This window comes from Palaemon carinicauda, chromosome 7 (assembly GCF_036898095.1).
Source record: "Palaemon carinicauda isolate YSFRI2023 chromosome 7, ASM3689809v2, whole genome shotgun sequence".
Classification (NCBI taxonomy): domain Eukaryota; kingdom Metazoa; phylum Arthropoda; class Malacostraca; order Decapoda; family Palaemonidae; genus Palaemon; species Palaemon carinicauda.
The window spans coordinates 3,412,705-3,427,936 of NC_090731.1; the positions used below are offsets into that span (position 1 = coordinate 3,412,705).

General features: G+C 45.6%; 1 protein-coding gene across 1 annotated transcript in view; it reads right to left on the reverse strand.

The window, feature by feature from the left end:
- The window catches only part of LOC137643813 (heparan-alpha-glucosaminide N-acetyltransferase-like), a 98,849-nt gene that overhangs the window by 26,037 nt on the left and 57,580 nt on the right, over positions 1–15,232 (reverse strand). Inside the window, exons 8-10 of the mRNA XM_068376502.1 lie at positions 14,919–15,056; positions 7,351–7,471; positions 290–411 (exon numbers count right to left, since the gene is read on the reverse strand). Coding sequence (XP_068232603.1) covers positions 290–411; positions 7,351–7,471; positions 14,919–15,056 — 381 coding nt within the window. The remainder of the gene's footprint in view (positions 1–289; positions 412–7,350; positions 7,472–14,918; positions 15,057–15,232) is intronic.

Here is a 15,232-nt window from a genome sequence, read left to right on the forward strand (position 1 = left end):
CACTTGATATGAATAAAGCCATACTGCATAAACTTTAAAACCATAAAGAGGGAGAATAATACTTTATGAACTGAACATAACACTAAAATACACCCAGATAAAAATATCCTTTTGTAAAGAAGAAATATTATTACAAAAATCATATGTTTATATACATCAGAGTACACCCAAAGAGAGAATTAATACTTTGGGAATTGGATCAAATTCTAAATCATAAATCATTCATATACAGACATTATAACTTAGGAGAAATAATAGTTTTAAAGAAAATATCAATAAATGAACTTACGTGGGGCATCCAGGAACAGGTAGTTTAAATGTAATGACAGTATGAACAATAACTAGAACTAAAGTGGCAGTCCATTGGAACCAGGAACGGACAACATCTCGTATTTTCCAATACCAAACATACTGAAAAAAAATTTCCCAGTTATTCCGCACTCTAGTTTTGTTTCATTTGTTGATGTCGGCTACCCCCCAAAATTGGGGGAAGTGCCTTGGTATATGTGTATGTGTGTGTGTTAAAATGTTATTTTCCTTAGTAAAATAAATTTTTGAATATACTTACCCGATGATCATATAGCTGCATCCCTGCTGCCCGACAGAAAAAATCTACGGGCGGAATACGCCAGCGATCGCTATACAGGTGGGGGTGTACATCAACAGCGCCATCTGTCAAGTAGGTACTCAAGTACTCGATGTCAACATAGAACCAATTTTCTCCTCTGTCCCACTGGTTCTCTATTGGGGAGGAAGGGTGGGTCCTTTAATTTATGATCATCGGGTAAGTATATTAAAAAATTTATTTTACTAAGGAAAATAACATTTTTCAATATCAAACTTACCCGATGATCATATAGCTGATTCACACCCAGGGGGGTGGGTAGAGACCAGCATTACAAGTTGACATTATGAGCTAAGTATTCCGTATTTCATTTTAGCAGTTATTCAAAATAACAAGCATAAAATAAATAAGTACCTGGTAAGGAAGACGACTTGAACAATTACTCTGCCTTTTTAAGTACGTCTTCCTTACTGAGCCTCGCGATCCTCATAGGATGCTGAGCGACTCCTAGGAGCTGAAGTATGAAGGGTTGCAACCCATACTAAAGGTCCTCATCAAAACCTCGAATCTAGGCGCTTCTCAAGAAATGATTTTGACCACCCGCCAAATCAAGTAGGATGCGAAAGGCTTCTTAGCCTTCCGGACAACCCAAAAATATTTCAAGAGAAAGATTAAAAAGGTTCTGGAATTAGGGAATTGTAGTGGTGGAGCCTCCACCACTACTGCACTCGTTGCTACGAATGGTCCCAGAGTGTAGCAGTTCTCGTAAAGAGACTGGACATTCTTAAGATAAAAGACGCGAACACTGATTTGCTTTTCCAATAGGTTGCGTCGAATATATTTTGCAGAGATCTATTTTGTTTAAAGGCCACGGAAGTTGTGACAGCTCTAACTTCGTGTGTCCTTACCTTCAGCCAAGCTAGGTCTTCCTCATTCAGAAGGGAATGAGCTTCTCGTATTAACAGTCTGATAAAAATAGGATAAAGAATTCTCTGACATAGGCAAAGATGGATTCTTAACTGAACACCATAAAGCTTCAGACGGGCCTTGTAAAGGTTTTAAAATAGAACTTAAGAGCTCTTACAGGACATGATACTCTTCCTAGTTCATTTCCAACCATACGATAAGTTTGGAATATCGAACGATATGGGTCAAGGCCGAGAAGGCAGCTCGTGTTTGGCTAGAAAACCAAGATGTAGAACATGTTGCCGTTTCGGATGAGAATCCGATGTTCTTGCTGAAGGCATGAATCTCACTGACTCTTTTAGCTGTGGTTAAGCATATCAGGAAAAGAGTCTTAAAGGTGAGATCTTTCAGGGAGGCTGACATAAGGAATCTTAGAACCACGTCTAAATTCCAACCAGGTGTAACCAAACGACGCTCCTTCGTGGTCTCAAAAGACTTAAGGAGGTCCTGTAGATCTTTATTGTTGGAAAGATCTAAGCCTCTGTGACGGAAGACTGATGCCAACATGCTTCTGTAACCCTTGATAGTGGGAGCTGAAAGAGATCGCTCTTTCCTCAGATATAAGAGGAAGTCAGCTATTTGAGTTACAGAGGTACTGGTCGAGGATACGGATACTGACTTGCACCAGTTTCGGAAGATATCCCACTTCGATTGGTAGACTCTAAGGGTGGATGTTCTCCTTGCTCTAGCAATCGCTCTGGTTGCCTCCTTCGAAAAACCTCTAGTTCTCGAGAGTCTTTCGATACTCTGAAGGCAGTGAGACGAAGAGCGTGGAGGCCTTGGAGTACCTTCTTTACGCGTGGCAGACGTAGCAGGTCCACCCTCAGGGGAAGAGTTCTGGGAACGTCTACTAGCCATCGAAGTACCTCGGTAAGTTATTCTCTCGCGGGCCAGAGGGAAGCAACTAGCGTCAACTTTTTCCCTTCGTGAGAGGCGAACTTCTGCAGTACCTTGTTGACAATCTAGAACGGAGGGAATGCATATAGATCTAGATGAGACCAATCTAGTAGAAAGGCATCTATAAGAACTACTGCTGGGTCCGGGATAGGTGAGCAAAGTATTGAGAGCCTCTTGGACATCGAGGTTGCGAAGAGATCTATGGTTGGCTGGCCCCAGGTGACCCAAAGTCTCTTGCATACATCCTTGTGGAGGGTCCAATATGTTGGAATTATTGTCCCTTCCTACTGAGACAATCTGCTAATACATTCAAGTTGCCTTGGATGAAACTCGTTACTAGTGAAAAGTCTAGACCTGTTGAACAGGAGAGGAGGTCACTTGCGAACTCGTACCATGTCAGAGAGTAGGTCCCTCCTTGCTAGGAGATGTACATCAAAGCAGGGAGTTGACCGTGTTCACCTCCACTACTTTGCCTTGAAGGAGAGACCTGAAGCTTTTCCAGGTCAGACGTACTGCCAGAAGCTTCTTGCAGTTGAAATGCATTGTCCTTTGACTCGAGTTCCATAATCCCGAGCATTCCCTACCGCCTAAGGTCGCACCCCAGCCTACGTCCGATGCGTCTGAGAAGAGAACGTGGTTGGGAGTCTGAACAGTCAGGGGAAGACCCTTTCAAAGGTAGATAAAGTCCTTTCATCAAGTCAGACCAGACTTATCTTCCGGAAACCGGGATCGAGACCGCTTCTAGCGTCTTGTCCTTTTCCAGTGAAGAGCTAGATGATACCGAAGAGGACGGAGGTGTAGTCTTCCAAGTGACACCAATTGAACCACGGATGACAGTGTCCTAAACAGACTCATCCACAGCCTGACAGGGCCGTGTTCCTTCTTCAGCATCTTCTGGATGGATAGCAGGGCTAGGGGTTGATCGTCTTGTTCAGCCATGTCCTCATCAGAGGGTTCCTCATCCGAAACTGATGAGGAAACGGCAACGTCTGACTCGCTGAATCCGGTCGCACTGGTGGATGCGTGACGGAGCCGGACACAAGATCATGGTACTGCTGCACAGTCTGTGAACTGTCAACCATGGGGACGCGAGGAAGTACAGCGACAACCCGAAACTGTCTAGACTGTCTGGGTTGTGCAGACAACCCCTTATCGGGTTGCTGAGGTTGCCGCACTGCGTCACAACAAGTCACCTCTGCTGGTTGTTGAACGTCTTCCTAGTGACACACTGAACGTCCATAACCACCTCCGAGAGTCGCTTAACGTCAACGTGCGACTGGCAACCCACACTGGGTCGCACCGGTGGAGGAACCATCTCAACTGGCGGACGTGAGTAGGATACCTCAGCGTCAACAGGGCGTACAACCAACCGGTAGGAAGGTTGTTGGCTAGAAGGTTCTTCTCCGTAAAAAAAAAAAAAAAAAAAAAAAAAAAAAAAAAAAAAAATCCTCTATCAAGGACTAAGCTTGGACTGCATGTCTTGCAACAAAGCCCAAGGTCTATGGGAGCAGGTGTGGCAACAGACGGGGTTAGCGACTGAAGCGGAACCATTTACCATCCCTGGAAGCATGTTATGCTTTAATTAAAGTCCATAGGAGGCTAAGCAGCTTAAGGCTCCTCTCCAAATGACAGAGTCCTCAAGGGAAAATCAGAAGGAGGGAAAACAGCACTTTCTCATCTACAGGAACCATGTCCGAGAAAAGCTAGGTTATCTCAGTGAGGGTTTCACTGGTGCATAAGCAGCAGACCAGAAGGCAACGTTATGTAACTGCTTGACAGCCTGTGAACTGTCAAAAACTGAACTGTCAACCACAACAGGTGCGTGAGGACATACAGCACTGGTGCATTAGTAGCAGACCAGAAGGCAACGTCATGTAACTGCTTGACAGTCTGTGAGTTGGCAACAACCAAAGCTGTGTGGGGAAGCCTCAACTCCTGACTGACTAGTCTGCTGCGGGCGAGTGGCGGTAACCACAGTGTGTTGCGGAGGCTGACACACCGTGTCAAAACACGGCAGCTTGTGGTAGCTCACGCACGGCAACGGAGTGCTCCGTGTGTCTGTGGGAGTCAGCATAAGTCTGGCAGGGTCGACTGCGCATGGGTGGAGGAGCTCTCCCAACAAGAGTGTGGGAGCAGGCAGCCATGCTGGGCGCACAACCGTGGCAGGCTGTAGGCCAACGGGTGCATCATCAACCTTCTCCGCAGTCGGAGTGTGGGAGCTGGCAACAACAAAAGCGGAGTGCTGGTGCGTGGGAGGGACTGCCGTGGGTTGCGGAGCATGCCGCATTGCGTCAAAACACGGCAGCTTGACAGCACCTTCCCACTGCTGATGCGGTAGCTCACGCATGTCAACGGAGGGTGCAGCATGAACATGCGTCTGGCAGGGTCGACTGCGCATCGGTGGTGGAGCTCTCACAGGTGGAGTGTGGGAGCAGGCAGCCGCAGTATCTGCTGAGCGCACAACCGTGGCAGGTTGTAGGTTAACAGGTGCAGTGTCAACCTTCTCAGCACGATACTCCTGCATGAAGGAAGCAAGCTGAGACTGCATAGTCTGCAGCATGGACCACTAGGGTCTACAAAAGACGGCAACAAACGGAGCTACTGTCCGTTGTGACTGAGGGTCTAAAACAGCTGGTGCGGCAACAGACGGAGTTACTGCCTGTTGCGGTACCACCTTGCCTCTCTTGGGAGGTGTGCAGTCGTCGGATGACTGCAGCGAGTCCGAACTGACCCAGTGGCTACACCTAGGCCGTTGGACTTGCGCGGAAGGGACCGACTTGCACTTAAAAAGCTGCAAGATTTGGTCCATGTTTTCTAAGAGAAACCTCTTCCGCAGACGAGGAATAAATGGGCTCTCTCGTCTTTGTGTGGGTGGGGCGATCACGTCGGCAACGTGTGTAGATACACCTGAAACCACGGAGGGAAACGTCTGTTCGTCGATCAAGGCCTGTGGAACCCATAAGTCCTTCGACATTACTTCTCCCCTGGGCTTGGGAGCTTGTAAGAGGTATCGGACTAGGTGAACAACTGGCACGAACAGACGAACCCTCGAACGCAACATTGTAACCTTTGCGCATATCACTTTATCACTTTTGATTTTCTGTTTGCACTTATTTCACTGAAATCGAAACTTTAAGTGATTTGTACCTGAAACACGCAATCCTATCCTTCATTAAAAGGTAGTAATTGCGAAAACAGTTTTACAATGCAACAGAAAAACATAATGAAAGATAAAGAACTCAGTGGCTGGAAAAGAGACTAAACACTAGATCAAATAAACTACGTTTAAAATCTCTCACCGCATAAAGCCTGGGAACAAGAATAAAACTCTAGAAACGTTTTACCTTCTTCCCCTACAGCGACTAGGGAGAAGAGTAAAAAACGAGAACAACGTTACCCGCTTGAACGAAACGTTTATTCTCCTCTCTCTCCCTCCGTCTCTATCTCTCTCTCTCTTCTCTCTTGACTTAGAACCTGAGAGAAGAGCCCAATTATATATCGTTAAAACATATTATTTGCTAAAGGAAAAAACTGAAAGGTTTCCCAAATAAAAAGTTCCTTTATTAGAATTTAAACCATTTAAGCTAAGAAAGAATGAACGAAACGCTAGAATCGGTTTACTCTTACTGCAACGTGAAACCGTGAAAAACTCTCTCTCTATCGTAACGATAGAGCGCATGTTGAACGTTCTGAACGTCAACAACTGCGGAGACTAAACTAAACGTTAGTTCATCTTTGAAAACAGTACGAGACTATCAAAGAAATTCTTTCAAAAACATTAAAATTAAAAAAGTATAAATTCTTAAAAGGTAAAAACGATATGACGGGCTCAATGTTAATTAACTTCGGTTCCAAGTAAGGACCGCCTACTATTAGGAAAGGTCGCATATAAACAAACATAAAAATTAATTTTTATAAGTTTATAATAAATGGAAAGTTAATCGAAGAGGCCTATAAAGGCGGAGAGATATAAAATAAATAGATCTATAACTTGTTAAGCAAAATTACCAAAAACCTAAACACACTTCCGTCTAAGGGAAGGGTCGGCCATTTAAAAGTGAAAGAGAGTCCATACTCTCTTCGTCACCAACACTTCCGTCTAAGGGAAGGGTCGGCCATTTAAAAGTGAAAGAGAGTCCATACTCTCTTCGTCACCATAATTAAATCTATCCAAAACGAGTTCAAGTTTTGAAATGAAGATAAAACCCCTGCATAGCGAAAGCTCAAAACTGGAATAGTGTACTTCACCAAATCGTTGTGAAAACAAATCCAGTTAGGGACGGCGTATTTAGTAGGTCTTGCCTGTGGCACGACAGAGGGAAAATTGGTTCTATGTTGACATCGAGTACTTGAGTACCTACTTGACAGATGGTGCTGTTGATGTACACCCCCACCTGTATAGCGATCGCTGGCGTATTCCGCCCGTAGATTTTTTCTGTCGGGCAGCAGGGATGCAGCTATATGATCATCGGGTAAGTTTGATATTGAAAAATAGTTTTTAATTAACCATATATGAAAGCGAAAAATAAAACTAATTTTTATAACAGGTACAGAAGATTTAAACTAAGTTCTCTAGTCTTCCATTATATACAGATAAAAGTTGATCAATTCTAGGAATGTTGTCACCAAGAATTAAATCCTGATATTTAATAACTGCTGAATAGTGAACACAGGGAGAGTGCACAGTACAAAATACTCTACTGTTCCCCTATCTGAGCATGGAACAATTATATCATTATGAAACTGGTGTTAAATGCAAGCTCTGGCAAGAAGATAATAGTACTGTACGTGAAAAGTTGCTATTCTGAGTCACACTACATACAAATTGCTTGACAACTTACATATTTTCTTCCCTGAGACAGTCCAAAGCAAAACATATACGATTTGTAAAATGGCATAATTGTACAACGAAAATAACTTACCTCTGGTGACTGTTGAGGTGACATGAAATACACTTCAATAATTGCACTGATCAAATAGCAAAAGGCAAACCGCTGAAGGACACCAAGAATTCGGAATGTGGGCAAGTAGTTGCTGCTCTTACTGCTCAGATATAAAAAATAAGAAATGTCAGATAATTTTAGATTCTGTGATGCAAATACTCGATAAACATATTACAACAGTACCTCTGTTTACGAGTTTAATTCAATACAGGTGGGAGCTCAACCTAAAATGCTCGTATTCTAAAACCATTTTTCCCAATAAATATTAAAGCAATTAACTCGATGCATTCCACAAGTTGATAACTACACATATGCACTAACTTTTAAAGTTTTGCAATAGAATTTAGTGAACAAAATTACAACCAATTTTAGATAATACAAAATTAATAGCGTAGGATACTACACAATATAATATCTTTTGGTCTGGATTAGTCCACAACATAGAGTTTTTTTTTTTTTTATTAATTTCACCTTACTGATTACATATAACACGAAGCATTCTAGAAAATGAGTACATTGAAAGGCAAAAATAAATAAATAAGTGAATAATGTTATTTTTATTAGTAAAATAAATTTTTGAATATACTTACCCGATAATCATGTAGCTGTCAACTCCGTTGCCCGACAGAATTCTACGGGAGGGATACGCCAGCTATCACTATACTAGAAGGGGGTGTACTCACCAGCGCCACCTGTGGCCAGGTACTACAGTACTTCTTGTTGACACCTCCTCAATTTTTCCTCGGTCCACTGGTTCTCTATGGGGAGGAAGGGAGGGTCAATTAAATCATGATTATCGGGTAAGTATATTCAAAAATTTATTTTACTAATAAAAATAACATTTTTCAATATTAAACTTACCCGATAATCATGTAGCTGATTCACACCCAGGGGGGTGGGTGAAAACCAGTGTACATGATTAAAGGATAGCTAAGTATCCCGTATTTCATATAATCAGTTATCTCAAAATAACAATGAAATAATAAGTACCTGGTAAGGAAGTCGACTTGAACCGTTACTCTGCCTTTATTAAGTTCGTCTTCCTTACTGAGCGCAGCGTTCCTCTTAGGAGGCTGAATCAACTCTAAGGTGCTAAAGTATATAGGGCTGCAACCCCTACTAAAGGACCTCTACACAACCTCTAACCCAGGCGCTTCTCAAGAATGAATTGACCACCCGCCAAATCAAAAGGATGCGGAAGGCTTCTTAGCCTACCGTAACAACCATAAAAACAACAATAAAAGCATTCAAGAGAAAGGTTAAAAAAGGTTATGGGATTAAGGGAATGTAGTGGCTGAGCCCTCACCTACTACTGCACTCGCTGCTACGAATGGTCCCAGGGTGTAGCAGTTCTCGTAAAGAGACTGGACATCTTTAAGATAAAATGATGCAAACACTGACTTGCTCCTCCAATAAGTTGCATCCATTATGCTCTGCAGAGAACGGTTTTTATTAAAGGCCATCGAAGTGGCTACGGCTCTCACTTCGTGGGTCCTTACCTTCAGCAATGCAAGGTCTTCCTCCTTCAAGTGAGAATGGGCTTCTCTAATCAGAAGCCTTATATAATACGAAACCCCGTTTTTGGACATGGGCATCGAAGGTTTCTTGATTGCACACCATAAGGCTTCTGACTGTCCTCGAATAGGTTTAGACCTATTAAGATAATATTTCAGAGCTCTGACAGGGCAAAGAACTCTTTCTAGCTCGTTACCTACCATGTTGGAAAGGCTAGGAATTTCAAACGATCTAGGCCAAGGACGTGAAGGAAGTTCATTCTTAGCTAAGAATCCGAGCTGTAAAGAACATGTCGCAGATTCGGATGTGAACCCAATGTTCTTGCTGAAGGCATGAACCTCACTGACTCTTTTAGCTGTTGCAAGGCAGACGAGAAAAAGAGTCTTGAGGGTAAGGTCCTTGAAGGAAGCTGACTGGAGAGGTTCGAACCTAGGCGACATAAGGAACCTTAAGACTACGTCTAGATTCCAGCCTGGAGTGGGTAAACGACGTTCTTTAGAAGTCTCAAAAGACTTAAGGATGTCTTGAAGGTCCTTGTTGGAAGAAAGGTCCAAACCTCTGTGGCGGAGAACTGAAGCCAACATACTCCTGTACCCTTTAATCGTAGGAGCTGAAAGGGATCTCTCATTCCTTAGATGTTAAAGGAAGTCAGCTATTTGGGTTACAGAGGTATTGGTAGAGGAAACTGCATTGGCTCTACACCAGCTCCGGAAGACTTCCCACTTGGATTGGTAGACTCTACGAGTGGATACCCTCCTTGCTCTGGCAATCGCACTGGCTGCCTCCTTCGAAAAGCCTCTAGCTCTAGCGAATCTTTCGACAGTCTGAAGGCAGTCAGCCGAAGAGCGTGGAGGTTTGGGTGCAACTTGTCTACGTGAGGTTGACGTAGAAGGTCCACTCTTAGAGGGAGAGTCCTGGGGACGTCGACCAGCCATTGTAGTACCTCTGTGAACCATTCTCTTGCAGGCCAAAGGGGAGCAACCAGCGTCAGCCGTGTCCCTTCGTGCGAGATGAACTTCTGAAGGACTTTGTTTATGATCTTGAACGGTGGGAATGCGTAAAGGTCGAGATGGGACCAATTCAGCAGAAAAGCATCCACATGAACTGCTGCTGGGTCTGGAACTGGGGAACAGTACAAAGGAAGCCTCTTGGTCATGGAGGTGGCAAAAAGATCTATTGTCGGCTGACCCCACAAGGTCCAAAGTCTGTTGCACACGCTCTTGTGAAGGGTCCATTCCGTGGGGATGACCTGATCTTTTCTGCTTAGGCGATCTGCTGAGACGTTCATGTTGCCCTGAATGAACCTCGTAACTAGGGTGAGGTTTAGACTTCTTGACCAAATGAGGAGGTCCCTTGCTATCTCGTACAGGCTCCTCGAATGGGTCCCTCCCTGCTTGGAGATGTAAGCCAAGGCTGTGGTGTTGTCGGAGTTCACCTCCACCACCTTGCCTAGCAGGAGGGACTTGAAGTTCAATAGGGCCAAATGAACTGCCAGTAGCTCCTTGCAGTTGATGTGGAGCGTTTCCTGTTCCTTGTTCCACGTTCCCGAGCACTCCTGTCCGTTCAAGGTCGCGCCCCAGCCCGAGTCTGATGCAACCGAGAAGAGATGAAGATTGGGGGTCTGAATCGCCAACGATAGGCCCTCCCTGAGAAGGAGATTGGTCTTCCACCACAAGAGAGTGGTCTTCATCTCTTTGGTGACCGGGATAGAGACTGCTTCGAGCGTCAAATCCTTGTCCCAATGAGCTGCTAGATGGAATTGGAGAGGGCGGAGGTGGAGTCTCCCTAGCTCGATGAACAGGGCTAACGATGAAAGGGTCCCTGTGAGACTCATCCACTGTCTCACCGAGCAACTGCTCCTCTTCAGCATGCTCAGGATGCAATCTAGGGCTTGGCTTATCCTTGGGGCCGATGGAAAAGCCCGAAAATCCTGACTCCGAATCTCCATTCCCAGGTAAACAATGGATTGGGAGGGAATGAGCTGGGACTTTTCTAAGTTGACTAACAGACCCAGTTCCTTGATCAAGTCCAAAGTCCAGTTGAGACTCTCCAGACAGCGACGACTCGTGGAGGCTCTCAACAGCCAGTCGTCTAAATAAAGGGAGGCTCTGATGTCCGATAAGTGGAGGAATTTTGCAATATTCCTCATCAGATGCGTAAACACCATAGGAGCTGTGCTTAGGCCAAAACACAGGGCTTGGAATTGGTACACAACCTTTCCAAAAACGAATCTCAGGAAAGGTTGGGAGTCTGGATGAATAGGAACGTGAAAGTAAGCATCTTTCAGATCCAACGAGACCATCCAGTCCTCCTGCCTGACCGCTGCTAGGACCGACTTCGTCGTCTCCATAGTGAACGTCTGCTTGGTGACATAAGCATTGAGCGCGCTGACGTCCAGCACCGGTCTCCAACCTCCTGTCTTTTTGGCCACCAGAAAGAGACGGTTGTAGAAGCCCGGGGATTGATGGTCCCGGACTATAACCACTGCCTTCTTCTGTAACAGGAGCGACACCTCCTGGTGCAACGCTAGCCTCTTGTCCTTTTCCTTGTAGTTGGGAGAGAGGTTGATGGGAGAAGTGGTCAGAGGGGGTTTGCGGCAGAATGGTATCCTGTAACCCTCCCTCAGCCACCTGACAGACTGGGCGTCTGCACCTCTCTTTTCCCAGGCTTGCCAGAAGATCTTGAGTCTGGCTCCTACTGCTGTCTGGAGAGGAGGAGAGTCAGTGTTTGCCTTTTGAAGTCTTGGAACCTTTCCTAGACTTGCTCCTGGAAGAGTCTGGACGGGAGCTTCCTCGGCTGGGGGCTCTACCACGAAAGGGCGGAATAAACCTCGTAGCAGGAGTATCAGCCACTGGGGTGCGATAAGTCCTGGGGACTGAGGGAGCAACCTTAGTCTTACGAGCTGAAGAGGCCACAAGATCATGAGTGTCCTTTTGAATCAGGGCCGCAGACAAGTCCTTGACAAGCTCTTCGGGAAACAAGAACTTAGAGAGCGGAGCGAAAAGGAGTTGAGACCTTTGACAAGGTGTGATGCTGGAAGAAAGGAAGGTACAAAGTTGCTCCCTTTTCTTAAGAACTCCTGACACAAACATTGAAGCAAGCTCGCCAGATCCATCCCTAATAGCTTTATCCATGCAGGACATTAAAAGCATGGCCGAGTCCTTGTCCGCAGGGGAGGTCTTCTTGCTAAGGGCCCCCAGGCACCAGTCAAGAAAATTGAACATCTCAAAGGCACGAAATACACCCTTTAGGAAGTGGTCTAGATCGGAGAAGGTCCAGCAAACCTTAGAGCGCCTCATTGCTGTTCTACGAGGAGAGTCGACCAAACTTGAGAAGTCAGCCTGGGCAGAGGCAGGTACTCCCAAGCCTGGTTCCTCTCCTGTGGCATACCATACGCCCGCTTTAGAAGTGAGCTTAGTCGGTGGGAACATAAAGGAAGTCTTCCCTAGTTGCTGCTTAGACTGCAACCACTCCCCTAAAATTCTTAAAGCTCTCTTAGAGGACCTTGCAAAGACGAGCTTAGTATATGTTGACTTGACAGGCTGCATGCCCAGCGAAAACTCAGATGGCGGAGAGCGGGGGGTAGCAGAGACAAAATGGTCCGGGTATACCTCTCTGAAAAGAGCCAGGACCTTACGAAAGTCAATAGGTGGAGGAGAAGACTTGGATTCTTCCACGTCTGATGAGGGATCCAGGTGCGCAGCTTCCTCATCAGAAACCTCATCACCAGAGTGTAGCGAAGTGAGAGGTAATGGAACAGTGGTATGCTGAACAGCAGAATCTGAACAAGCGGGTGCAAAAACGCTTGTGGTTTCATCCTCAAGTCTCTGTTGATGAGTTAAAACCTGAGGTTCAGGCTGCAAAGGCTGGTCAAAAAGAGTAGCGGAAGGTAGGCGCATGGGTTGAGGAGGCTGACTCCTGGCATGAGTGTCTTGACTCAAGAGTTGCGCTTGCTGTAAGGGTTGCGGATGCGCAGTAGCAGGTTCCTGAGGAACGAGTTGAGGTTCCTGAGGTGTGAGCTGCGAGAGTTGAGGTAGCGGCTGCGCAGAACGCAGTTCTTGTCTCGCGAGTTGAGGTTCCTGAGGCGCAAGGCTAAGGTGTTGAGGCTCTCGCCTTGAGGAGGGTTGAGGTCGCTGCAGCGAGAGCTGAGGTGTCTGCCTCATGGATGGAAGAGGTTGTCGTACCTCAAGAGAGTGTTGCCTCACTGGTGGAACCGCAAGCGGAAGCGGAGGAAGTAAGGCATAAGCTTCCTGTTCCCATTGCTGAGGTTGCCTTAAGGAAGGCGGAGGTTGCTGCACACCGCTGGAAACTGGCAACTCAGTACGCGGTAAGGTATCCTGAGGAGCCTCAACATCGTACGCCTGGCAGACTGGACTGCGGTTAGGCGGAGCGATCGCAGGAGGAGGTGTAACCTTCTCAGCCTGACACTCACGCATTAAGACCGCAAGCTGTGACTGCATGGACTGCAGTAAAGTCAACTTGGGGTCGGCAGACACTAAGGTCTGCTGAGGCAAAGCCTTAACAGAAGATGAGGTCTGTTGCGGCAGCACCTTACCCCTCTTAGGAGGTGTGCAGTCACCTGATGACTGCGGAGAGTCAGAGCTAATCCAATGACTGCAGCCAGGTTGTAGAGCTCTTGAGGTCTGGACTTTGCGTTTGAGAGGTCTTGAGACCTGAGTCCAGCGTTTTCTCCCTGACAATTCTTCAGCAGACGAGTAAAAGACGGGCTCAATCGTCTGCGGGTGGGAGTGACGGTCTCTGTAAGACACGCCCGCAACCACCGAGGATACTTCTGTGCGCCGATCAAGGCCTGCCGAACCCTTTTGCCCTTCGACATTGCTTCTCCCCTGGGCTTGGGAGCTTGCAAGAGGTCCCGGACTGGGAGGACGACTGGCACGCACAGAAGTACCCTCACGCACCACACTGACACTGACACTAGCACTTGGCACTGCACTGACACTAGCACTTGTCACAGCACTGGCACTATTACCTCCCACTGCACTTTTGACCTTAAGTTCCTTGACTTCGGCCATAAGAGACTTATGATCACTAACCACCGACTCCACTTTGTCACCTAAAGCCTGAATGGCACGCAAAACAACAGACATATCAGGTTGAGGGCAAATAGTAGGTTCGGGGGTAGCCACTACAGGGGGAGGAAAAGGTAGGGGATCATGAGGTGAGGAAAAAAGTGAAGAGCGAGAAGAACTCCTCCTAACTCTCTCTCTCTCTAACTTGGTTGAATATTTCAGGAATCGGACAAATTCAAGTTCCGAAAGTCCGGCGCATTCCTCACATCGATCTTCCAACTGACAGGGTCTTTCCCTACAGTCAGAACAAGCGGTGTGAGGATCTACCGAGGCCTTCGGAATACGCCTATTACAAGACCTACATCGTCTATGGGGTGGGGCTTGTGAAATGTCAGACATCTTGAATCAAAGAGTTAGCCAAGGGGGATTCCAAATCAAGCAAAAAGATCGTTAACCATTAATCAGAACTAAATAAAAGCTATCTAAGCTAATATAGAAGTTTTCCAGTATAGCGACAGCCGAAATCTGAGAGAAATACTTCACCAAAAGCCGTGAACAATACTCCAAGATCATAAGCGTATCCCAGAACGTCTTGCCGGAAGCACGACAGAGGAAAAATTGAGGAGGTGTCAACAAGAAGTACTGTAGTACCTGGCCACAGGTGGCGCTGGTGAGTACACCCCCTTCTAGTATAGTGATAGCTGGCGTATCCCTCCCGTAGAATTCTGTCGGGCAACGGAGTTGACAGCTACATGATTATCGGGTAAGTTTAATATTGAAAAAATAAAACTTCTATATATTTGATTTAATATAGGAATCACTGCAAAAATAATGAAAGCTTTGACAAGGCAATTAATTCTTTTAAGAGATAAATATCCCTCACAGAAAATAGCATTCATTAAATAATGGAGTCTTATCAGAATATTAAATAAATAAACAACATTTATGAATGCTCTCCTTAAGTTGAAAACTTCATAGGTAAATAACAGTCATGATCTTTACCTGTTGATGACAATTCCAAGTGCAAAGAGAATCACACATCTCTTCAAAATTTTCAGCACAATGATGTACCGCTTGGTTGCGCGTCTAAGTTGGGACCGAATGGAGAAGGTGAGGCTGACACCCATTATCCATAGAAACCTTCAAAATAAGAATAAAAATGACTAAAATACATCACTCCTGGACTGATTTTTAATTACATTATAGCATAAACAAAACAAGATTACAAAAAAGGGGTTTGTAAACAAATAAAATAAACACAAAATTTTATTTCTCAGTTAAGACTAGTCCTAACGTGAAGGATGATATGGAGAGAA